Raw genomic sequence first — 26,436 nt, 5'->3', positions numbered from 1 at the left:
GTAAGGAGAGTCTCTTCAGAGCAGGCTTCACAGCCACGTGGAAATCACTAGCTGGAAACATAGATGAGAGGCATGATGCCTGTGAGATGAATTTAGAAGATGCAGTTAGGCTGGAGGATGAGAACAAAAGTCAGTCTTGTCAAGCTGAAGGTATGGCTGAAAATGTACTTCAATAGGTGCAGGTAGAAGCAGGTGTACACTCAACTGTAGAATGGAACAATAGGTGTGGTAGAGATTTCATGGAGGAAAAAATGTTGTTTGAAATCACAGGTTTGACAAAGTTCAGTGGTGACAAATCTCTAAAAACTGCCCACAAAATGAATGACATTGTTGCTTCAGCCTTGCTGAAGTGTCACATCTGATCTTTGGTCTCTGTAACTCAAGAGAGGCACGTTAGGTGCTGTGTCTGGAAAATGCTCAGTAAGCCCTGTAAGACTTCACAGGTTGTTAGGGAGTGGAAGAGAGGACAGTTATGCCATTTTTGGATGCTTATTACACCCTTCTGTGTCACCCTTCACAGGGTGGAAACAATTTGTTCCTTGTCTGCAGTAGATAAGAAAATAACCATAGGTTTCAATTTCAGCAATAAAGTTTCAAGCTGAGTGGCAGGAGAGCAGAGCTCTTGGGGATTGCCTGGAGCAAGCAGTGGAGTTTCCACCTCTGGTTCAGTAAGGACAGGTCAGGCAAACCTCCACCAGAGTGGTGGGGTGTAAGCCACCCATCCTTGGTGGACAGTCTGGGCCAGCCTTGGGTTGGGCTCTGTCAGGAAATGTGAGGCTGTCCTTTCCAGGGGCTGTAGACATGATCCTTCACAAGCAACCTCAGCACCCTTTCCATCTGGAAGACATTTACTTTGGTTTCTTTAAGACAGTTTTCTTTAAGGAAGACAACACAACCAACTTTTTCTTCTTTGATTCTTTCTATGAATTGCCTAAACAAATTCTCAGTCAGCTCTAGTCTTATGTTATTCCACTTTAAATGACTTGGCAGATTCTGCTACTTCTATGTGTGTTCCTTCAGCACAAGGAAGGAAGCTAATCATGTTACTTCTAGAGAAAGATGCAGAAATAAAACCTGAAATTCAGTCTATCTCCCAACTACTAGGCAGAGTGGAAGGGAAATAATATGAAGATTAAAAAATTAAATCATCACACATAAACTGAAGTGTCTGAATTGTGTTCTGAACCCATTCCAGCTTCAGTGTGCTGGGTTGGTGTGCAGATGTGTGTACCTGCCTCTGACCATCCTGTACAGGCTGAAGGGGAGCTCTGGGTGCACTCAGACTGATGCAGGATGTGCTGGCTGGGTGAGCATTGTGCCCAGGGGGACAGCATTGCTGGAGACCTGCATGGACCTTTCCCATTGTCTCTGGGTGCTCTCAGGCTCTGGTGTGCAAAGCACAGCCCCTTTCAGCCTGGCTGCTTCCAGCCATCCCTGCTGCTGCTGGCTGTGCAGCACTGCTCTTCTATTGTACCTTGCTGAGAGTTTTATCTAATGGCCTTTTGGAAAGAGTTAACAATCTGCTGAAGTACTGCCAGGATTCTGACTGATTTTTGGGCTCCCCACTGGTCCTTTACCTGAGACCACTGAAGGTGCAGTGACTCTCTGGCTTGAAGCCTGAGCATTGTTCTGTCTCATGCAATGATTGTCTTGCTTCTGCATCAGCTGATGGTTCCAGGCACATCCCTGCTCATTAGGCCAGGAGTGCCTGCTGCTGTCTTTGCTTGCACAACAGCTGGGAGCTGGATGTGTCCTCTGTGCTGGTCAACAGGGACTTGCTGCCAGCAGCAGAGCTGGACAAAATGTTATGACATTTAAAGAAGGCTTTCTTGTGGTTTCTGTTTGTCTCCATCTCCACTTTTTTGAGGTTTTGGTTGGCTCTAGGTGTCCCTACAGCAACACTCTGTAAACCTATAGAAAACTGTCTGCCTTATGTTCTGCAGGGACTAAAAAGTTAATTACTTGTTTTAAAGTATTTAAACAGAGTGGGAAGCTGCACATATGTATGAGCTTTGTTAGGTGTATTTTTGATGCCTCAGGGCTCCTTGTGTGCACTTCATGGGCTCTGTGTGCTGTTGTCCTGCCCCTGCTGTCTCCTGACATCTCTGCAATGCCTTCCATGACTGTGCTGCTCCTTTGCTGGCTCCCCCTCACCCCACCATGGGTGCTGTGCCCCCAGCCAGGGGCTCATGGCCCCACCAGGATCTCCCAGGGGGCACAGCCCCTGTTCCCTGGCCACCCCTTCCTTCCTCATGGAGCAGAGGGTGGCAGTGCTGGGGCTCCAGGGCAGGTGGGTGCAGAGGTGCTGCAGTGGTATTGGCTGCTCCTGGCTGCTTGTTGGATCTCCAGGAAATTCAATGTGTTTGGCATGCAGCTGCACAGTTGGATGGAAGAGCTGAAGCCTTTGTTAATAATGTGTTTTGCTTTTTCTTATTTTCCAAAATCTAATTACCAGCATCTTTTATTTTTTGTTGTTGTTGTGACTTGATAGGTTCCTTTTTTAACTTGGTACAGTTAATAAACATGAAGTGATGTAAAACTGACTGCTTATGCAGAGTGCTCCAGTACAGAAAGCTTTTCCCCACTGGTTTTATTCTAAACAGTGCAGCTCTGTGGGGCAGAATTGTCTGATTTATATTGTCTTTGTGTACAGCAGCATCTAGACTGGAACTTTTTATTTTTTTTCTTTTGTGCCTGATTTTTGGTGGCTTCTCTAAATTTAGAACCCCTTTCTTCTACCACATTAAAAACCTTAAAGTGAGAAATATGTAATGTGTTAATTAAGAACTTTGGGAAGGAGACTCCTAATCTTTTGCAAGGCAATTCTTTTGGAAGGGGAGCAAGGGACTTCAAGAACCTCAATTAAACATGTACATCTTCTGAAAGATCCAAAGTAATTGAGAGCAGAGAACAGAGTGCTGGTTAATGGGATCTCTGGGTCAGACTCTGAGCCTTAGAAGTCTGATGCTGCACAGCTTGTCTCTAGAGACAGGGCAGGAAAAGCTGGGCCTGTTTTGCTCTCTGACAAGAGATCTCCCAGAGGAACTGCAAGGAGTAGTATTTCTGCACAGATACTTTTTTTTCCCCCTAAAAATACATTTTTAATCTATTATGTTAGTGGCTCAGCTGCTGCTCCTTTGCTTCAGCTTTGAGGTCTAAACACCACACATTTACATCCTTTCTAAAATGAAGGATTCCTCCTATGCTGTGTCATTGTGGGTTATTGTGACCCCAGGGCCACCATGGTGTTGGTTTGCCCTGCTCTGCTGGCCCTGTGGGAATGTTTTGGGGAGGCTCCCATGCTCCAGGGAGGTTGGGTGGGTGCTGTGGCAGCAGCTGGTGTGGGTGTGCAGAGACTGCAAATGTGGGGTGACCTGCAATAGCCACTTGCTGTGCCAATAGCTGCCTGGCTTATTTATGGAGACTCATACATCCATGAGAGTTTCTTGTAGTCTGAGCACTTGAGGTTTTTCAAAATAGATATGCTATAGTTGATGAGAAAGGTCACTTTGGTGAAATGACCTGTCTTCTGTGTCTGTGAATGTTCAGGCTTATTACATCTTGCTTCTGAAATGCTCTAAAAATTCTGACTTTATCTACAGCCTTAATTGCTGCCCATTAAAACCTCTTTGATCCAGTCTGAATTACAATGGAGATGGATGCAAGGGCTGATTTGCTGAGAGGGATTCAGGCATTGTGGAAGGCATCAGGTCACTGCAGTACATTAAGAATAACCAAGTCTAAAGATAGGAGTTACTTAAAATTAGAGATTGAATAAATTTCTGGGAATGTTAGAAGATGTTAACACAAATAATGGATTTTTCTGCACTGGGGTTAGAATGAGAATAAAAAGGGAAGGCACTTCACAAAGCACTGCACTGTTTTCTGCAGAAGCAGTGGGTGTAGATAGTAAATGTGAGCTAACTGCAGTCTGAAGGTGCATGGGGGAGGTTTGCTGTACTTATACTGCTTTGGGATCACTACAAGTGCAAACATCACTTTTTTGCCATGCACTACCACGCAGCAAGTGGAGCAGTTCTGTGGCACTCTGTGTGACTGACATGTGGCTGCTAGCATTGTCACAGACAGGCTGTTTGTCCCCTGCCACACATTGGCTGTGCACACCTGCTGGTGTAGAGTTAAAAAAAAATATTCTAGAAAACCCAACCGTGTGTGTGTGATTTCTGATAGAAAAGGAATGCAAGAAAAAAAGAGGTTTTAATAATCATGTCAAAGGACTTGGACCTGCCTTCAGCCTGGGAATATTTTTTTATATACATATCTTTTTGAACCTGATAAACCATACTTTCCCCCACAAAGCAGTTGCTGGAATTAGCAAGTTTTATCCCTTATCCCATGAGGCTGCAAGTATAAAAGCATCACTTTGAGATGTGTCTGATCCTCTCTGAGCTGAAGCACACAAGCAGATAATTCCCAATACCTTGGAGATTAATGCTGAAGGGAGGAGTTAGTGGTGCCAGAAGAGGGCTTGCTGTGGGGCTGTGCTAAGTGTCACCAAATAGAGTTTCAGGATCTCAGACAGAAGCATTGGAGTTGCTAATTGTGCTGGGGGTGTTTTCTAAGTGGCAGAGAGACTTGAAACACTCAGACTGATTGCTCTGTCATGCAGCCAGCCACAGCAGAGCTGTTTTCCTAGAGGGATGCCAGTAACTCATCTGTGACCTGACTGATAGATGGGGGAGCACTCCTCTGACCCTGGCATTTCAAAAATGTTGACTCATCTTTTCTGTTTATTGGTGTAAAAATCAATTCAAGTTGTGGGGTTTTTATGATAATTGAATGGATGCAAGTTCTTTCCATCTTTCTATTGTCATCTCTGTGCAGTTTGCCTCATCTCTGCATTAAAAGCAGATGAAGAGGCTGAAACTTCTAATGGATTTTGCAGTGAGTCACAAGTGCATGTCTAGACTCCTTAGACAATTTTTATGTTTTCTCACTATCACATAGGGTGAGAGTTCCTCTTTAGTAAACTAGTTACACAGCCAGCTCCAAGAATAACAGTTTTCCTTTTTGGAGAGTTTTACAAGCTTATGTCAAAGCTGAACCTTAGCTTAGTGTGTCCGTGCTGAGACCTTCATGATCCCTTCTCAATTCTCATCTTTAGGAAGTTCTTTCATCTTGTATTTACATAGCTAATGTACATATTTTCAATTTTTTGGGGAAGATGGTGTGAGACTAGATTGACTCCTTTGTTCCTCTCTTGAATCAAAACTCCTGTCTGTCTGTCTGTCTATCCATCCATCTCCTTACTTCCTGAAGTGACAGGTGTACCTACAAAATGTGGTTTCACTTGCCTGTTGCTCCTGCTAACAGTGTGAGGCTTCTTAGTGGTGTCCCAGCCCCAAATGGCAGCAGCAAACCTTTTCTAAACCCACTCAACAAGTGGCCAAGGTCATTGCCTAACAATGTGTGCTCTTGTGTGGCTACCCAGCTCTGGAGGGCTGGCTGTCACTTTTTGGAAGAGGGACAACAAGCATGTTAGGTGGGGTACATCTAATGGAATCACCCAGCTGCCACATCCAGAGATTGAATGAAATTTCATGCTAAATAGAATGAATAAATAAAGTGCTAAAGTGTCACTGTTTGCAGTGCATCTACTAATGATCCTGAGGGCTGCTGTCAGTGGCATCTGGCAGCAAATTTTAAATGAAGTAATTCAGTAATTGCAGTTTGAGTTTTTCACCTCAAAATGCATTTCCAATGAAAGCAGTGGTGACTTTGTCTACTGATGTAGAAATTTCAACCTTAGCACATCAATATCTTTTATGAAATACACCTGATTACCCTGGAGGAAAGGCTGATCCCATGTCTTGGAAGACTTTGTCCATGTGATTGCTACCTTAGTCTGAATAGATTTTTGCTCTGCAGGAAATGTAGCTCTGCTATCACTAGCAGTCTAGTCTTCATTCTAGTATAAAAGTTGAACTTTATTGACACTTATTATAACAAACTATTTGGTTTGAGGACTTGGAACTGCGGCACTTACAATATTTTAAGTGTTTGTTGTATTTTTCTACTTCACTAAAATGATAAAATTCTCTCATTTCCAGGATTGCACACAGAAGTATATTGTGAAGAACTACTTCTACTACTACTTGTTCAAGTTTTCAGCAGCTTTGGGTGAAGAGATTTTTTATATCACTTTCCTTCCATTTACCTACTGGAATATAGATCACTCTGTGTCTAGAAGAATGATAATTGTTTGGTCTGTAAGTATTTCTGTGATTAATTTAAATTTTAATTCTGTATCCATAGCAAATGAATCTTTAAGAACAAGAACAACCCTTCAAACAAAAGAAGCACCAACACTGTTTGTGTGTAGCTCATGTTTAGGAAGAAAAGGCATTGCAATACTGAGGGAGGAGACAAGAGGCATCATCTGACTCAGGGTTTCTTCATCTCTGCTGCATCTTGGACTTTTTTTTTTCAGCTCAATCACTGAGCTGCTTTTGATGCAGTTTGCACAGAACAGTTAGGAAAACACTTCCTTCCCAATGTGTCATAGTATTTCAGGGATTGTTTTTCATCACTTTAGGAGATCTTTCTCTTATTCTCATTTGTTCTGTGTAATTTCATATAGTTCTGGCTTGGTTGAAATTACTATAAACCTGATAGTAAGGGGATATGCAGGCTGCAGTAGAATAATAAGCAGAGTGTAACTGCCTTCAGCATTGCCTCAGCCTGGGTTTGGGGTATCCAGAATAATGCATTTCCATTGTAGCACTGAAAACACAGGAGATAATCAGGCACTTTAGGCCAGGACTGGCTGTATTGTCACTGCCATTGCTTATCTTGGTATTGATCAGATATTGCTGCCCAAATAAAATCATTTTAGAACAGAGAAGAGAGGTAGGGAGCACCTCTGCCAGGTGGCAGAGCCTGCAGCTTTAGCTGTCAATCTACACTGATTTTAAGAAACTGAAGCTTGGTGAAAAGTTAAATATGATATCCAAGTTTATTTCTTTGCAGTGAAGCTTCTCCATGCTCTAGTCACTTCTGGTTAATAGTATTTTGTCTTTTGACCAAATGATATGGAAAGAAATACTAAAACCAGCTTGAATTGGGCTATACACTTCAAATACACCTGGTCCTGGACAGAAGACATCAGTTGCTCTGTGCCAGTAACCTTAGTCAATATATTTTATAAAGACAACATGAAAAATAACTTGCAGATGAAATTTAGAAGTAGGTGGACACAGTATAACTAGAGCTGGGTTTTGGCCAGAGTACACCTACAGATTCTGGAAAAGTGCCACAGAAGATGAGAATTGGTAGTCACTGCCTTCTGGGTTTGCATATTGCTCAAAAAAATGGAGCTTTTAGAGTTCTTTACATGCATTTCTGTAGACTTGCCTTGCCTATTACTTGCAAGGAGTTCATCTGAGTGTTGGCCAGATCTAGTCTGACTTGGAATGCTCAAGCATCTGATATTATGATAATAAATATTATTTTTCACTGAGTTGTGGACTTACACTTTGTGCAGAAAAGGGGAAACTCTTTCAAATATGTGAACTTGTGACAATTTATATTTTTAAAGCATTAATTATATGTAATTGTGAAATGGCTAAAAATATCTGTGCAGGTCATGTGTTAGTGCTGTGCCATGCTCAGCTGGGAGGATCTCTTGTTGGTGTTGGTCTGTCTGAGAGTCATGAAATCATAGAATAGCTTGGGTTGGAAGGGACCTCAAAAATCACCTATTTCCATCCCCCCTGCTGAGGGCAGGGACACCTTCCACTATTCCAGGTTGCTCCAAGCCCTTTCCAGCCTGGCCAGATGCTTTGGTCATGGATGTGACACCTGGCTCAGCTGAGTAGGAAACACCAAGGTGTCATGCTTTTAACTAAATGGGAGGGTTTTGGTGATGGAGTTTTGAAGAAATGCTCCTGAATGCATGATGATGATGTAGAACTGTGTTAGAGGACAGCAAAAATCCAGGCAGCGTGATGGTCTCTGACAAGAGCTGTGAGTGGAGAGCTGGGAAGAGCATGAAGGGATAATTTCAGCACACAGGCATGTTCTGCAGAGTTCTCTCATCCATCTGGGGAGAGGAGCTGGTATCAAAGGCAGGGCCCTAAGGGCAAGGTGGGAGTAGCTCCCCTGTAGAGGGGGTGCTCAGGATGAGGGGAGCTTGTTAGTGCAGCTCTTCAGCAGGGAGGGAAAGAGAACCAGCAAAGGCTCTTCCAAGAGGCTGGGGCAAAGCACACGGATGTGTTGGGAGTTTGGCAGCATGATGGTGACACAGGGGGTGACACCCCCAGCCAGGAGAAGTGGCTCTGCAGAAGTGGTGCTGAGGGTGGTACTTTTTGTGCTGTTTCCCACTTAAACCTGTGGGTTTGGAAATGACAGTGTTGGTGTCTCAGGATGAATCAGGGGAGTTTCTTCCCTTAAAAATTAAAGCAGCATTAATGCTGTTTACAAAGACTTCCTGCCATCTTATCTGTAATAGTTTATGTGGAGCCAGTCACCCCCATTTGAGAAAGATAATTTCAAACTGGAGCAGGGCCAGGGATGATTAAAGAACAGACTATTTTCTGGGCAGAGACTGAAAGCTTAGATAAATCCCTAGCAAAATGAAGTTGGAGAGAGAATGGGGCTGGCTGCAAAAAACATGGGAAGGAGGGAGCTTCTTAAAATAAAACTACAGTTACAAGAAGAAACATGCATAAGGCAGTCATAAATAATTTCAGTTGAAGCCAAAGGTTGTGAAATAGCTTTAGAAGGGTGAAGGGCAGAAAGAAACATTACAAAGAGTTTATTTCAGCAGCAGCAGAGGAGTGGACTTGGAACCCTGGAATGTCTTCCCCAGCCCTGGGTGCCCAGAGCCAGCTGCTTGTGCTTTTCTGTTCAGGTGGATGGCAGTGGGAAATGCTGGCTGCTGCTGCACCCAGGTGCTTTGGCAGCTAAAAGCAGCATGCTGTGCTTCCTTGGGGCATTGCCTCTGAGGATTCAGAGTGTAGTGCAGGCTTTGGCTTTTCCTTTGTGGACAGATGGAGGATATAATGTATAAAACCTCTGAGCAAGGTGCTGAGTCAGTAAAGAAGGTGCTCTGGTGTCTTTGCTTCTCTTCTTCAGCAATTTGAAGTAAACACTCTTGAAACTGCACAGGCCAGGCTTTGATGCCTGTGTCTCTTGCAATTTCAGCCAAGAAGTGCAGAGATGAAAAATAGCTTCACACAGTCCCCAACTGTAGTTTAAATTTACTGCACATCTCAGCTTCAAAGATGAAAGCTCACTTTGTTTCTGGGTTTGTTTTTTTTTTGTTTGTTTGTTTTATACTTTTTGCACTGCTTCAGATTTGGAATCTTTATTTTGGTGTGGAATTTCAAAGGTAGAGACCTGGAAAAAAATACTTACTGTTTCAGTTTGCTATTCAGCATCCCTGAAAATATCTTTTTCTGCTTTTTTTTTCTCTTCAGGTCACATTTCTTTACAGCCTATAAAACTTTAATGTATGCAATGTAAATAAGAGCTGCCAAGCATAGACTTTGTTGGGGCAGGTGTGGAACTTTTGGCATGTGACAGTGATAAGCTGCTGACTCAGGGCAGGTGGCACCTCTGCAGGAAGGCAGAGTTTGGGTGTGTGGTGATGCCAGGCTGGGTCTGCCCTCAGGGCAGGGACATCTTCAGCAACTCTGAGGAGGTCCTGGGTCTGAACCCACAGCAGTTCAGCTTTCTATACTGCTTTTCAGAGGAACAGCTTTCTGAAGGCTGTCAGCACTCAGTTACTCAGCAGTGATGAGCTCTGAACTCCCTCTCAGGGTAACCAGGAGTTTCCTAATCAGCAGGAGTTTACCTGCAATTTTCATGCCGCTGATACTGCTGTGCAGTGATTGAAAACACACTTGAAAGCAAACTTTGGGATTAACAATTCTTATATTTATTGGTCTTAGCACCTTTGCAACACTTCACTGAAACAAGCCTGGAACTGCTGACAAACACAGTCACTTGAAAGCCAAGCTCTTTAAAGCCCCAAATATTGCACTGCACAAGAACATGTAAAACTGTATTCAGACACATAAGTAATTACATGTCAGGATACAAAAATAATGGTGTGTGCAAGTTGATAAAGTGTTGATTGAATGGGAATTTTGCAAGAGCTGGTAGCTGTACTCCACCCTTGAAGAAAAAGTGCCAATAAGGCTTTCATAACTGAGACAAGCTGTGAATCATTTAAAGTGAAGTTTAAATTGGAAACCTTTTGTATTTCAATAGAACTTCTAGGTGTAACAGTTTGCCAGTTTTAGATGTTAGATGACAAACCAGATCAACGTGACAGTACTTTTCCCTGCTACCAGGAGCCAAATTTCCTTCTCTAAGCTCATTATAAGATAGTCAACTACCTTATAGATTCTGTCTAAAGGCTTCTTTTAAAGACAGAATGACTGTATTAGAGTGTTGGCTGGTTGTGCTTCTGGAGGTTTGAAGTTCTACTAATCTTGTTCTGGTTTTATATTTCTGAAGCCTGAATTGAGACAGTCCTCCTTCCTTATACACATACATATAATATATACATATATGTAACATATATAATATATACATATATAATATATACATATATAATATATACACATATAATATATATATTTATTACATATATATGCATATAATATATATATATATATAATATATGGGTTTGCCCATCCCACCAGCTGAATGCCACCTTGAATGTCCCACTGACCCTGGCCAAGCCTTTGGTAAATGTGAGAAGTTCCTGTGCAGCCAGCACAGGGTTGATGTATTTTCTGGGAAACAATACCCATGCTGGCAATGGCAGGTGCTGGAGCTCTAGGAGAGCCAGGTACCCTCTTCCCCAGGGTGTGTGTGCCCTGCTGTTGGCACGTGGGGAGCAGCCTGGTGCTCCAGGAGGGGATGGGGAGCAGGACACAGGCTGAGGGTGGCTTAGGGCCCCAGGCTGGTGTTGTCTGGGGCTCCTCTGCTCTGCTGGGCTTCCTCCACCTGGGCTGCTGCCAGGGCAAGGGGCCAGCAGTGCTGCTCAGTGACTTTCATGGTGTGTTTTCCTGAAGCCAAGCTCTAGTTCTTGGGGTTGGAGGAGTCCCTCCACAAACACCTGCTCTTCCTTGCCCTGTTCCTCTTTCATCTGAACCAAGTGATGCTGGAGGGACACAGTCACACTAGTATCTGCTGCAGTGTTTATCTGCTCACATAACCTGGGGGATGCTGAGAATAGAACAGTGCAGGCTGGGTGCTTGGCTTAATTTCTGTATGGTAAATCAAAGTCACGCCTGCCTTGGCAACCACACACAGTCTTTACTTCTGCTTGACTAATCTGAAAATGTTTATTAATAGTGCATCCTTCTTTTTGTCTTCAGTTTGGTCACTCCTATCAGTGCACAGTGCTTGTGAAAGAGACCTAAAGTAACACCATTTTCAAACTGTAAATTTCCTTTCTGGGAAGATGACATATTACTGCAGGCCACAGTTTCTAGAGGCAGGTTATAGAGTTTCTATTTTGGAGCTGAACCAGCAGATTAAAAGTCAGGCTGTCATACTGTAAGTCTCAGGGAAGAAGCTGCCAGTTCTATTTGACTGTGTGTCTTCTCTAGAATTTTGTCTTGTCCTTTTAATAGATCAATAAAGAAGATAAGGACAGCTGCAAATTCAGAAATTGAAAACAAATATTCTCCGGTTCCCCTTTGTTAGCTGAAATATTACAGAATACAAAAGGAATTGCTCCTCCTGACCTTCATAAGCCAATGTGAGCACCAGGTGTGTCCATCCTGTGCAGAGGCTGCAGCAGGGCAGGGATGAATAGGATACACACCCAGCACACCTGCAGCACTGGGCAGGTTCCCCCATCCTGCCAGGCTCAGGGGCTGGGCAGCTGCCATAGGAATGTTCCACAGGGGAAATTGCACTCTGTGGCAGTGCTGCCATGCCTCTGCTCAGGGAACTGGCTCAGTTGTGTCTGTCTGCTCCACAGTGTCTGCACTGTGGTGGTAAATCTGCTTCCAGAGCTCTTGTTTCCTGTCATGGGAGTGATGCATGTGAGGAGTGAGGGGAAACCATAGCAAATTCCAGACAACACCTGCAGGTGAGAAAAGCCTCCTCTTAGATGGCTGACACACACCAGAGGAATGGGAATGTCAAGGAAACAGGTCACTTCATGGCATCAGAGGGAGGGGAGCAGCCCCTCACCCCAGAGGAATCTCCTGCAGATGTTGGAACAAATGAATGGGTATCCACACCTGTGTGGATGCTAATGCTCAAATTTGCTTCTGTAGTTGTTCACTAAAGCGAGATCTGTTAAAATGCAAAGAGATTTGTCTTGTTTATCCTGATGCAAAGGCTCAGGTGAAGAGGTATTTTTGGAGATAGACCATATATATGACTCAGAGCAAATTAAGAGGAAGCTCTCAGAAAAAGACTGCAGAGGCTGTCTTGCTGCTATAGCAACTGCCAATTGCCTTTGTGTAGTAAACTGTAATGCTGTTCACACAAAGTGGTGTTAAAGCCTTGCCTTTCCTTCACCTGGAGCCCTGGCTTACTGTAAAGGGTTCCTATTGCCCTCAGCACAGGCCAGCCCAGCTGTAGTGGGAGGCACCAGAGTTTGAGGAAGGTCTTGGTTTAAGTTGCTTACAGTTTTTGGAGTGTTTTGTTTGGTTGATTTTTTTATTGCTGCTTACATTTGTTGCAAGCATTTAACCAGGAAGAATTCAGAGTCGCTTGCATCGGGAGAACACGGATGTGCATGAGAGAAGAGCAGGGGTGGGTGCTGCTGGATGTATCCCACTAGTGCTGCTCCTGCCCTGCTCTGTGGCACAGGGCTGTCCCAGGGAAGGGACCCCACTGCCCAGGGCAGGCAGGGCTGCCAGAAATTCTGTGTGCTGTGAGCAGAGAGATTGGGCAGAGCTTGGGCAGTGCCATGCTCCTGCAGCCTGGCATTCCCTGGGCAGTGCTGTGCTCCTGCAGCCTGGTATTCCCTGGGCAGTGCCTGGTATTCCCTGGGCAGTGCCATGCTTCTTCAGCCTGGTATTCCCTGGGCAGTGCCATGCTTCTGCAGCCTGGGATTCCCTGGGTAGTGCTGTGCTCCTGCAGCCTGGCATTCCCTGGGCAGTGCCTGGCATTCTCTGGGCAGTGCTGTGCTCCTGCAGCCTGGCATTCCCTGGGCAGTGCCTGGCATTCCCTGGGCAGTGCCTGTCATTCCCTGGGCAGTGCCCTGCCCCCATGGGGTGCAGCTGCCCCAGAGCAGCCCCACCTGTGCAGGGTGGCCTTTAGCCATGTGCACCTGCTGTCATTGTCTCAGGAACCTGCCAGTTCAGCTTCTGGGGGTGTTTTACCCCACCCACAAGCACTGCTCCTGCCACATAATTCAGCACAATGTGTGTACAGTCACGGTACCCAGATAAACTGAAGGCAAAGATCAGAGATCAGTGCTCAGTCTGACAATATTCTGGAGTCCCCTGCGTGTTTTATGAAGGTTGTCTCACCTCTCCTTACCATCTCTACAATGTGTTTCTGAAAAGTAGAAGGGTCAGAATTTAATCTGGGATGCCAAGAAGGGGAGGGTGCTGTGAGGATGCCTGGTATTTTCACTTACCCATCCCACCCCCTGCATTCAGCCTGTTTTTCACCATCCCAGGAGTCCTAGCATAGCCTTCATTTTTGAGATGACTCATTTCCTTTTCTGCAATGCTCTTACGTTCTAGTACTAATAATACTTCCACAAGTGGAAGTCATTATTATGGAGGACTGCTGATAAACTGGCTCATCCTACCTTGCCTCTCAGATGGTATCACAAATGGCAGCCTCAATGTTTTATGTTCTGCCCGAGAGAGTAATTTTTCTTTCAGCCCTGGAATTTAATTAACTTCCAAACATGTGCCTGCATCCATTTGGAAACTTATGGCATTAACTAAATAAACCCACACAGTAGGTTTTTCAAAGACATTTGCTCCTTGAGCTGTTGTTTGCTGTGAGCAGTCTGGGACAGGGTATTCACTGCCTTCCCTGAGCCGTGTGTGTCCCACCTGCTGCTGATAATAAGGCAGTAATGTGATTCACAGGATGAGGGGTAAAGGCTGCAAAGGCACCAGCAGTCACTTTTCCAGGCTCTGGTGCTGGCTCTAAGTCTAGAACTGTCAGGTATGTGCTTTGCTGTAGAGAGAAGGATGAAGGAATGTGGCTGGCTTTTTCCTGGTCCTGACTTGTGAATCCTGAATTCTGCCATCTTTCTTTTAATATGAAATGGTTTTTAAATGGCTGATGGGAGAGGGATGCAACGTGCCTGGTGACAAATGTGGCAGTGGGTGATCGTGCTGCTGTTCCAGCATATGGCCAACACCAGCAGCAAGGGAAGGATGTTATTTTAAGCCCCCTGCTTTGCTGGTGGAGGCATGAGAAGCAGAAGAGTGAGCTGTCTCACACAGCAGCTGAGCTTTCATGGTAGACACCAGTTAATCTGACTTTTGTATTAAAAAAAAAATGGAAAAAGGCTTGCTTGGCTTTGTTTTAAAGAGCCTCCTCCACCCATGTGTGGCTACATTACCTAAAGGGAGCAAGGCTACAGAGAATCCTACAGGGGCAGCCTGGTTAACTTTTCTCAGGTGTCCCTACTGTGGGGAGTTGGGCAGGAGAACTGGTACCTCATGTTGCTTGTCCAGTTTTCCCTCTGCTGCCTCTGTGAGGATGCTGAGGCTGTCATTTAATAACCACACAGGTGGTGCATCCAAGCAGGGCTCCTGCAGCCCTGGGTGGAGTGGGATCTGCTGGGAATGGGGAGGCTGGTGCTGGACACGGCTGGGCAAGGCTGTGATTCATGGTGGGGGTGGAAAAACTTCTCTTATGGCTGTTTTCTTTGCTAGAGAGGGGTTGTAAGAGATAGGGAGGAAACTTAAACTTCTCTGGCATGGAGTGGGAGCCAGCTGTCTGTCTCACACTGTCCTGAATTGCTGAATCTCATCAGCCAACCCTCCTTTTGGTCCCCCTTCTGCTCAGGTTACCACACAGAGCAGCAAAACCGCCACTTCCTTTGCTGCCTGGGCTAATGGAAACCCCTTTAATAATTCAGAGGATAAGTTCTCCACTTGGAAGGATGGATCCTGCAGGAAAAAGCACAGAAATAGGGGTGGCTCTTGGGTGGGCTGCATGGGAATTGCCTGTGCTGACTGACAGCCCTGTGGCCTCTCCTGTCCCCAGATTGTGATGTACATAGGCCAGGTCTCCAAGGACATCCTCAAGTGGCCTCGGCCCCTGTCACCACCTGTCGTGAAGCTGGAGATGAGGACGAATGCAGAGTATGGGATGCCTTCCACCCACGCCATGGCTGCTACTGCCATCTCCTTCTCCTTTTTCATTGCAACCATGAACCAGTACAAGGTAGGGGTACAAAAAGAAAACAGCAGATAAAAAAGAAAATACATTAAAAAAGGAAAAGCCTGTCTGCTTTCAGCAAGCCACATAAAGCTTGCAAATCCAAAGATGTTGTTGCTTCCAGAAGAGTTCCGTATTTATTTTTACAGATGTGTGTTCTTCCCTGTGCTTACCTGTAGATGGTCAATAATAGACACAAAAACAAGTTAAGTGGAAATGTCCCTTTTTTTGCATGGACTTCTCTCAGAGCTGCTGGCAGGCTGCACTGCCCTGCTGTGGTTTGGTGGAGTCACTGTGTTTTTTACATGGGGTGACCATGGAGGAAGTTGCCTGGCTGCCAGCATTTTGTGCTCACCCCCTGCCCACCAAGTCCCTGCTGCACACAGGTACAGTGCTGACTCCCAGGGAAGCCAAAGGAGTTCTGTGTCATATGATTTCTGCATGAGAGGAAAGGCATCCTTGGAAATCCCCTGGCTCTAACCTGAGTTAAACTAACAGCACACAACATGAGTGGAAAGCCTGCTTTTGCCAGGGGAGTAACAGAAACTTCACTGCACTGCAGCTGTAGGCTGCTTGGGGAAGTCTGATCAGTTTTCCTTGTCATCTTCCTGAAAGGTTTATTTCCTGGAAACTCATTTCTCCATGATGATTATTTTCATTCCATTTAAAGAATCCAAGCCTGTGTTTCCTGTACTCTAGCAATAATAACTTCCTGGCTGTGTTATATTTAAGAATGTTTCTCAGTCCTTTCAAGGCATAAACCTTTGGAACCAAGAGGGCTCCTGCTTCCTGTGTGATAACTGGTGAGGGTAGCTTGACAGTGGGATGGGGACAAGGAGCCATAAGAGGGCATATTTGTCAGCTCTGGATCTCTGATCCATCCCATGTGTCAGAGCTGCCAAGAAGACCTGGTCAGCATCACCTTCTCCTCAATCCACTAGTGACCAGTGGGACATGCAGCTCATGACAGGCTGTCCTCTGCTTCTTGGAAACTGCCATGAAACAATAAAGCCACTGTCAAATAATTAAACGGTTTAATTGCCTCTATTAAGATGGAAAAATCTCCCAGTACATTATGCTATCTTCTCAAGATGCCCTAATCATCAATTACTGATCTGGACTAGCTCCCAGGCTGCCTGCTGAGGGAGGAGTCAAATGGGTGTAAATGCTCCAAAGGCTTAGAGAAATGAGGAAAAAGAGTGTTTTATGAGCTGGGAGTGACACCTGCAGCTGGGTCTGAGCTCTCTATTCAGGAGGTTGGAGTATGCCAGGGGAAAAGGTCAGAAGAGAGCTGTTATGCTTAGAATTTCCACAGAAGCATTTTTGTCTTGACCTGTGGTCGCCCATGTCAGTCGTCAGCCTCTGGCAGAAGATGGGGACTTTGTGTCAAACTGGATGAATTAATTGCATTTATTTATTTATATTTGGAGTTGGTTTATTTTTTATAGAAAAATCTCCCTTATGGACTGGGAGGAGCCCAGCAGCCCACTCAGTTTCAGGGTTTCAATGAGTGGATTAAGGGCTAATATGTTAAGCTTACTCTTGACCAAATGTGGGTTTTTAAATTTTTAAATATTAATTTATTTAAATGTTTCTTTCCATGTTTTTAGGCTACTCAGAGAGGGTATTAAGCAAAAACAGCTTCACAAGAAGATGATTACACCTTTAAGTGTCATGGGGAAGAGTGGTCCTGCCTGCTTTAATAGCTGGATTGTGGTTTCAGCCCAGACATTGATTCTCCCCACCCAGCCCACTGCTCCAGTACTATTGATCACTTCTGGTCAGACCCTGCAGCTGTCACAATCCCCTTGGCTGAGCTGAGACTGCAGTGCTACCTCAGGCACGGCTTGTACAACATGCTGTGCCTTTTTCCTTAAGCTCTTTAACACTGACATGTTTTTTGCAGACAGATATTGTAGGAAACAATTCTGCAAATAGCAACTATTTCCCAGATTTCTCCAGAGTGAGATCAGATCTTGCAGAAGTAGTCACCACAGGCAATGAAATGATCTTCTAGCAGGTTGTGTATTGGTTGAAGGGGGGCTTTGTCTCAGGTCACATTAATCTCTTGAGGAAAGTACAGGAACCTGTACCCAGTACAAGACCCTTATGTCAGTTGGTTTAACGGTGTATTTAATTTTTTTCCCTTTTCACAGTATCCATTGGAGCTCGGGCTGGTGGCAGCGTTGGTGTTCTCCACGCTGGTGTGTCTGAGCAGGCTGTACACAGGGATGCACACAGTCCTGGTAAGGATGTGCCCCAGCAGCTCCCACCTGCCCGGGTGATGGATGAGCGCCCGGGCGGAGCCGCCGGGCTCGGGCAGGGAGGGAAGCCTGGGCTGCAGCAGCCCCAATCCCTGGGGAGGGATTCCCAGCCCGGAGAGCCGGCTGAGGCCAGCGTGCCGTCTCATCGGAGCTCTTTTAGGAGATTTAATGCGGGGAATGCCGGGGAAGGGCTCTGCTGTGAGCGGACCCTTGTGCAATCCGGTGTCGCTGCGGGCAGCGCCGCGGGAATCGCAGCTGGCGACTCGCGGGTACAGCCTGCAATGGGCACCCAGAAACCACAGCTGTCCTGCCTTCACCTGGAAGGAAATTAACTCTTGAGGGACTGAGATGCACAAATACTTTGTCAGTAAATAATTATAAAATATTTATATCTTCATATCGCAGCATTGCTGGGCACAGTTGCTTAGAGACATCAGTGCTGCTTTAGGAATAAATTTCAGTGTGCTTGTGATAGCTGCTTCTTTCCTGACAAGAGGAAACTTTATTGATCTGTTATAAATAGTGGTCAGAGCTTCCCAAACATGGATAAAAACTCCCGGCTAGAGTTGTTGGTCGCGTATGCATAAATAATTGAATCTTTTTTATTAAGTAATAATGATGTTTGTAATGAGACTTGATGACTGTAAGAAAGGGAGCTCTCATGAGATTAAGGTTAGCTATAAAATATAGCTTGACATTCCTTTTCAGGCCCAGTGGATCAAAACAACATCTTACATCGAAGCAGCAGACACCCTTTCTGAGCTACTGACCTTAAGTCCATCAGTAAAAATTCTTTGCATACTTCTCTTGCTGGCCCATCATAATGAAAGACCCCTCTAAATTTAGATGGATTTTAGGGTAAAGAAGAAAAAGATCTTTGTGCTTTTGACATGATAGAAAAGGGCTGTAAAATAAAATTTAAAAAAAAGCTTATTAGCTGAAGTGTGAGCAATGCTGCCTTTCAAAAGGGCAAATGTGCTTGGCTGGGGTCTTTATCCTGTGTGTGCCTTGGTAGGGATGGAGCAGGGGAAAGGCCCAGTGATCACAGCTGCCACATGCAACCCCTCTGTCTTGTCACCCACAATGACTGACGCTGCTGAACAGTGCCTGGACAGGCTGACCTGGAACAGAGGCAGTGCAAAGGGATAAAATAGGTATTTATGGAAAGGACACACTTTGGGCAGTGCAAGAGCCTGGCCAGGGCTACACCCTAATCAAATCCAGGAAGGACCCTGGTCATGAGTCTTTACACTTTTATAAGTTTTGGCTCATCCACATATTGGGGTCAATTTTTCTGTTTGAGGAACCAGAGGAGTGACAAGGGCAGTTGCATTGTGCTTCCCTGCAGCTCCAGTGCAGAATCTCCTCTTCTGTGGTCTCAGCTCTACAAATCTGTTTGTATTTCAGCACTGCTGGCCTTGCTTTTGAATGAGGAGTGGTGTCAGAAAGAGCAGTGATGTCATTAGGAGAGATATTACCATTAAAGACCTCCTGGAGAGGCAGGCAGCTGGTGTGGGAGCATCTGCATCCTTCCAGCTGTACCAGAATGATTGCTATGCTCAGGGAAAAGGGAACAAACACCCGTGGCTGGGCTGTTTCCAGGACAGTATCACCCAGCCAGAGAATGGGGTGGCAGCAATGCACCCCCACTGCTGACAGGTAATTTAGTTACAACCAGCCATCTCCACCACCTCAACATCAGAGTGTCCTGTGTGTGTGTGAAAACAGGGGAAATGCAGGGTCCTTTCTTGTAGGTACTAAATGATGGAGTCTGAGGACCTGGTAAAGAGGGAATCTGGAGTTACCTGGAAAAGGCAAAGTGAAAAAAAGTAAAAATTTGGACACATTTTGAAGCAGAATCTGTAAATTTTAGGGGTTATTTCTGAGAAACAAAAAGCAGTTGGAGATTATATGACTGGTAATTGTTGTTTTTTCTCCAGAGAGCTGTCTTTTAGAAAATATGACTTTGCTTTCCATCTTAAAACACTGGCCCAGTTTTTGGTCCCTGTTTAATGCAGTGAACAAGTTTCCCTGTCTCACATCTGCTGAAGCCATTCCCACTAGAGCTGCTGTGGGGAGAATCTCACTGGCACTGCAACTGCCCCAAGTTACAAGTAATAATGTCCTGAGCTGGCAGCATGGTCACTTTTTATAACCATAAAAATCTGAAGGGTTTTTACCCCCTGAGATATACCACTCAGTGTTGATGCATTTATTTCAGATTTCACCTCCCAAAGGTGGGTGGGGTGGGGTGTTTTGAAGCTGCCACCCTGCCCCTTTGCTGGGCTGTATTTCAGGTTTTTCATACTGAAATTATCTGAGATAAACACACAGCATGCTCACAGTACTTTACCCACTGTGTAGTGCAGTCCTCAGGAGAGTGAGCGTCTCACACTACATGAAAATGTAAGGGAGCCCAGACAGCAAGTGACCATGCACCAGGCAGAATGGGAAAAGTGTTTTTTCTGCTGGGACTGGCAGTGTCAGGGAGGCAGGGCAGATGTTGGGAGCTGTGTGGGAGCAGGGCTGGGCTGTGGAGCTTCAGGGGAGGTAGATGGAGCCTGGAGAGGACTCGTCTGTGCCGAAGGAGCTGGAGCATCCCAGCAGGGCAACAGGAGGTTTTAAATTCTGCAGCTAGTACTGCACCTTGAGCAAAATCCGTGCCTGCCCTTATTTAAAATTCCTTTATAATTGCGGGCTTGGCGAGAGGCTAATCTGTTTACACAGGCAGGAATGTGCTTCCTGGGTGTGCTGAGAGCTGCTCCACCCCGGCAAAACTCGGGTCCTGCTCCGGGGGCACAGCAGGACCCTGCACAGACTTCTCACAGAAATAGGAGCCATCCCTTCTCTTCCCATCTTCTCCCTAGTTTAACAAGCAAGGGGGCAATCATTTATTCTGCACTGCTAAATGTGTTGGGCTGGATCTTGCCCAGCTCCTCTGGGTGTTTGAAAAATCAAATCTGCCCATGCACATCAGGACTGAAGGGAGCTACCACATGTCCTGAGCTCTCCAGAGCTTCTACTGAGGAGTTTCCAAAATGAGAAGCCCAGATATTGGTGGATAGGGGAAAACAGAATAAACCACTGACCTCCTATAAATATATATATATATTTCTATAATTTATGAAATGTATACATGTACTTCTGTACTGATACATACATGATAAACCACACAAAATGAACAAATGCAATGATGAAATAAGCACTACTTTTTTAAAATGCACACTTTATTTTACTTATGAATGGTGCAAAATGGGTGTTCTCTCCCCCAGCCCCATGGGTTGCTTTGTGCACCCAGTTTGGAGACCACAGGTGCAATGACACAGGTCAGGGGTGAAGCTGATTGTCTGGGTCCTGGTTACTGTACTGGGGCTGAATGGGAGGAAACCCCAAAATTCAGGAAACTTTGATCAGGTTTGTAAATAGGGACTATTTGCAACTGGATTGGGAGCTGCTGGAGTCAGCTGGTCAAATCTGAGCCAAGTTTTGTGAGGAAATGTTAATGTTTGGTTACATTTCTGTAATTGGAATGGAAAAGCACATGAACAGCTTTTGAATTTTACTCCTTGATCATCCAGAGAGGGGTATAGAGGACTTTTTCTTCTAGCATGAGGTGGACAAACATCTGTATGAGAAATGGATGTACAGAGTGGGATGTGATTTCTGACCATCAGTGCTGGAAGCAGTCCCAGCTCTTTTATGCTGAGGCAGTTGCTTAGTGCTGGGCTAAAATGGACTTTGTGTGTAAAGGTATCATCTAAGAATTGACATCAAAACATAAATTACTTTGAGGTAAAGGTATATAATACAATGGTATTTTACATAGTAGACATCTGTAATGAAGTTTGCATATTTCCATGGCCAGCTTCATGTTTAGGATGAGGGAATAAATGGAAATTTGTATTAGGAATATGCAAAATGGCTGTAGGAGTTGTTTAAAACCAAATGTGTTGTGAATCTAATGGAAGTTGTAAACAGCTGAAGTTCAGCCATACAGGAGTAATGCATTTACCAGAATGTCATTAAATATTTCTCTTGTGAAAAAGTCCCCTCATTCCTGCCTAACTCAAAGTGAAGCTCACATAAATAATTTTCAGACTGTGACCAAGCATGGTAGTAGTCAGCTGTCACGACTCGTGAAAAAGATGCAATCTTAGAAGGATATTTCTGTCTGTGACTAACTTCAGCTTTTGCAGAGCATTTTGTGGCTGTGCAAACACTGCTGCCTCTACATGACACTGCAAGGGCAGCACAGGAAAACTTGTTTTATTGGTTTTTACCTGGTTGGTCTCATACAGATGGCTTTTGTTAGGGGCTGCCTCCTGTCTCCTTTTTCAGCTTTGTGGTTGACAACAATCAAGTTCTCAAAACACCTTATTTGACTCTGTTAATAAATTATAGTTTAACTATATGCTTGCTTCAGGCACTGTACTAAAAACTGGATTTCAGAGACTTGGGCAACAAATTTCTCCTTGCTGTATCCCTGCCTGGAGGTGCCTCCCTCCCTGCTGGCAGAAACCAAGGCACACGCACCACATCCCACAGCCCTGCACTTTCCATGCCTGGAGCTTGTGTTTCTGGGATGGGAGCCTGTCCCTGACAAAGGACAGCATCTCCCCTTTATGCAAAGCAAGCTGGGGATAATCCCACTGATGTGATGAAATTGCTCTTAATGCTAGGGAGGGTTTGTGTGAAGGCAGCTCATTGCAATGTTGTCCCTGGGATGGAGTTGTGCATGTGCCTTTTCTGAGGGTGTGGGTGGAGAATGCCCTCAAAGCACGAGAGCAGGTGAGGAGGAGAATGTGTGTCCACAGACACATGCATATGCACAGGCTGAGGTTGGGTTAGTGCACTGTCATGTTTTGTTTAGCACATAGGTAATGCCATCACTGGGTTCAGGGTGCTCCTCCACTGCTTGGCCCCACCAATGCAGATACTAGACTTTTATCATCACCCACATACCCAGTTTACCTTGCAGGTCTCACAAAGCCTTTTCACTGTGATTTCTTTACAGGATGTGATTGGAGGAGCAGTGATTTCAGCTGTGCTGCTCGTGCTCCTGTACCCTGCGTGGGACACAATCGATCACTTGCTGTTAACCAGCCCCTTCTGCCCACTCTTCTCCATAGTCGTGCCTCTTGTCTTATGTTACAACTACCCCAAACTAGACTATTACAGCCCCACCAGGGGAGACACCACTACGATCCTAGGAGCAGCAGCTGGAGCAACTGTGGGATTTTGGCTAAACAACCAGTCTGCTGCTTCAGCCCACACCAGCCAGAGCGTGCAGGCTGGCTTTCCTCTGCTCAGCAGCACGCTGGGGCTTGTGCTGGCCAGGTCCCTGGTGGGGATCTGGGTAGTGCTGCTGGCACGCTGGCTCATGAAGAGCCTGGTGCTTGCCCTGCTGGGCTTTGGGTACAAGTTCCCCCCGGGGGACCTGGCAGCCCGCAGGCGCAGGGAGGTCGAGGTGCCCTACAAGTTTGTGACCTACTCCTGCGTTGGCTTCACGGCCACCGTGGTTGTGCCGCTGCTGCACGAGCTGCTGGGACTGCTGTGAGCACAGCTCCTGCTCTGCAGACACCATCCTCCAGCTGGGCTCCAGCACACTGGGACTGTGCCTTCCTGCGCTGCTGGGCCGGGCTTGGCTCGGGCTGGGTGCCAGCTGCTCCCAGAGCTGCTCTACGCTCCCCTCCCTCCAGGGAGAGAAAATACAACCAGAGGATCGTGGCTTGGGACAAGGGCAGGGAGAGATCACTCAGCAGTTTTACTGCCACAGGCGAAACAGGGACTTGGGGAAATAAGTTTAATTTATTACCAAAGTAATTAGAGCAGGATAATAAGAAATAAAACCAAACGTTACAACCACCTTCCACCTACCCCTTCCCTTCTTTCTAGGCTCAACTTCCCTCCTGAAGTCTCTCCCTCCTGCTACCCAGCATCCCAGGGGAATGGAGGGTACAGTCAGTTCACCACATGCTGCTGCTGCTCCTTCCTCCTCAGGGGTAGGACCCCTCACACTCCTCCCCTGCTCCAGCACAGGGTCCCTCCCACAGAACACAGCTCTCCAAAAACCTCTCCAATGTGAGTTTTTCCATGGACTGCACTTTTCCATCCATCATGGGTCCCCTGAGGGATCAAAAGTCCTGTTTCAGCCTGGTTTTCAAACCCTTCTTAGGACATCACCCTGCTTCAGCGTGGGTCCCCCACTGATTGCAGGTGGATCTGCTCCCAATGGGCCTCCATGGGCAGCAGGGGCACAGCTGCCTCACTCAGGGGAGTCTCTGCTCTGGCACCCAGAGCATCTCTTCCTCTTTCTTCTGTGGTCTTGGTGTCTGCAGAGTTGTTTCTCTCCCATATTTCCACTCCTCTGTCTGCCTGCAGTTGTGCAGGCTTTTCCTCTCTTCTTAACTCTGTTTTCCCAGAGGTGCTGCTGCTGTCACTGATGGGCTCAGCCTTGGCCAGCAGTGGATCTGTCTGGAAGCCAGCTGGCATTGGTTCTGTTGGACACAGGGGAAGCTTCTGGCACCTTCTTGAACAAAGTCACCCTTATAGCCACCCTCTGCCAGTACCACACCCTTGCCACACAAACACAAAGCAATGGCCTAAAATATCTGACTTGGAGGAGTCATGGGAATTGCTAACTTTGGGTTAGAAATCACTGACCCCACTGTGTCCTATAATCAGACACCTTTCACCTAGGCAAATAAATATGACAAGCACACAGCCAAAATCCCTGCCAGAGCAGTGGCAATGGCTGTTTGCTGTAGGGTTGCTGGGGAGGGCTGTGCCTCTGCCTGCCTGGCTATGGGGCTGCTCCTGAAGCAGCAGAGCAAGCCAAGGAGGGCTCAGGTTTGGGGCATGGGGGAAAAAGTGGTTGGCAGGGTGGGGGGAGAGGTGACCAGGCAAGAACAAAGTGCTATCATTGGGCAGAGCTCATAGAGTCTTCTGATGGCACTGCCAGACCAGGTTGGTTGTGTGGATAGTTTTACTCATTATTACAATTTAAAAAAACCAAACCCAAAATGTAAAAGAGAAGGAAAAGCTAACACAAAATGTTTAATGTGATTTGCAACAGAGCCTCCGCTAAAACATCCTTTGCCTACAAACAATTGAACAGAGTTATTATCACAGCACTGAGGCTTGAGATCAGACTGTTTAACTCCAGTTTAGTTCCCCTGGCTTGGGGAAAGGAAAAAGTCCTTCCTGTCATGCAGGCTGACAGGCAGAGCCCATAAACTGCAGTGTGGAAGGAGCTGAGCAGTGACTCTGGTACTGCAGTGTGTGACAATGGTAAGATGCCATCATTTGCTGCTGCTGCACAACATCACAGGTGGTCTTCCATGCATCCTGCAACACTGTGTGGACACTTGTAGAATAGCAGGGAGGCATCCATAGGAAGGTCATCCCTATAACTCATGCTGCTTATTTAAAACATTGTGTTTCAGCTGTTGGACCAATGATCTGTTGAGAAATACAGCAGTGAACGTGGTCTGCTTGGCTAGGAAAATGTGCTATTGCTGCAGAGCTTCAAGTGTGGCCCCTGTGCCTTGCCTGGCAGAATGTAGTGACAGCCAGCTTTCTAACATGTCCACTTGTCTTCCTGGCTGCGAGAAAAATTACCCTGAAGAATGGAAAGGAGGTGCCTTGCCTTCCACTGACTGCCTGGATAAACACAGTAAATTCCAAATCTGTAGCTGGGAGTTCTGTCTGAGGAGTGTGAGGCATGCATGTGAAAGAGCTGTGCCTCTCTGAACCCAGGTTGCCAATCTCCAGAAGAAATGCAGGCAGGAATTTTAACCATTTTTAGATTTGCTCAGGCTGTGGATAAACTGTTTTATATCAGGTTGTGTGGACTTTACAGGTGCATGCACATGGCCACTCACACCTGCCCCTGGGTGGGGCAGGACATGAGCCACCACAGCCATGGGCTCCATCCTCAGCCTCTCTCTCCCCATACACCACACAAGTGCTGCCATCAGGTTTAAAATACCTTTAATCCCTTGTGTTAAGAGTGCTGCATGACACAGGTCCAGTGCACAACTGGAGCCCTGCAGAGGGGCCACATCACAAAATTGGGGAAAAAGCAGCAAGATGAGCATTTAAGCTGGGGATTGGAATTACTCCCAAGAAAGGCACAGTTTGACAGGGACATTCATGCAGCTTTATGTGTAAAATTTCTGTTCTGATTCACAGCTATTTTATGCTATCAAGATTTTATAAATTATATATAAATGCTGCACAGGTATTTTTATAGTATACACCTGCATGTGATTCATGCAATAAATGCAAACTCTATTTGGTTCAAATTTTAAAATAAACCTATTTTGCAGACTTTGGTGTCTATCTGTTTGTTTTGCATTCTTTATTGATGCCTGTAAATTACTGATGTAAAGGCAATGTGTCCCAGCTGAAAGAGCTTCCCAAGTGCTAGCACCCACCTGTCTTCCCAAGCTGTCCTGCTTGTGGCTTCTTGTCTCCTGCTCAATCTAGCTCTATGCTTTGGCTCTCCCAGAAGGGTCCTGCTTTTAAAAAAACATTTTTAAAAGAGATTACTGGTCTACTAATGATTATTTGTTACAGCATTTTCAAATATAAATGAGTGAGCTGCATGTAATCAGTGCTGGGACACTGGAATCTCCTTCACCTGCAGTATCTACTTGTAATAGACTAAACAACTCACTGGAAGCCAGTTTAACATGTGCAATGATAGCATGACAACCCATGAACTGCAGAATATTTTATGTTTGTTGAGGAGCCTAACAAGGTTTTGTGGTCAAAAACTGCATTTGAAAGCAGATAGGGCCTCATCCTCCTCTCA

General features: G+C 45.7%; 1 protein-coding gene across 1 annotated transcript in view; it reads left to right on the top strand.

Moving 5' to 3' along the window:
• SGPP2 (sphingosine-1-phosphate phosphatase 2) overlaps positions 1–23,191 on the top strand; it is a 30,808-nt gene extending 7,617 nt beyond the window's left edge. Inside the window, exons 2-5 of the mRNA XM_079315673.1 lie at positions 6,072–6,230; positions 15,181–15,360; positions 17,511–17,600; positions 22,633–23,191. Coding sequence (XP_079171799.1) covers positions 6,072–6,230; positions 15,181–15,360; positions 17,511–17,600; positions 22,633–23,175 — 972 coding nt within the window. The 3' untranslated portion in view covers positions 23,176–23,191. The remainder of the gene's footprint in view (positions 1–6,071; positions 6,231–15,180; positions 15,361–17,510; positions 17,601–22,632) is intronic.
• The last annotated feature ends 3,245 nt before the right edge of the window (positions 23,192–26,436 follow it).

Source organism: Erithacus rubecula (assembly GCF_903797595.1).
Source record: "Erithacus rubecula genome assembly, chromosome: 11".
Classification (NCBI taxonomy): domain Eukaryota; kingdom Metazoa; phylum Chordata; class Aves; order Passeriformes; family Muscicapidae; genus Erithacus; species Erithacus rubecula.
Note: the sequence above shows the minus strand (reverse complement) of the source record. Positions and strands in the feature narration are given on the sequence as shown.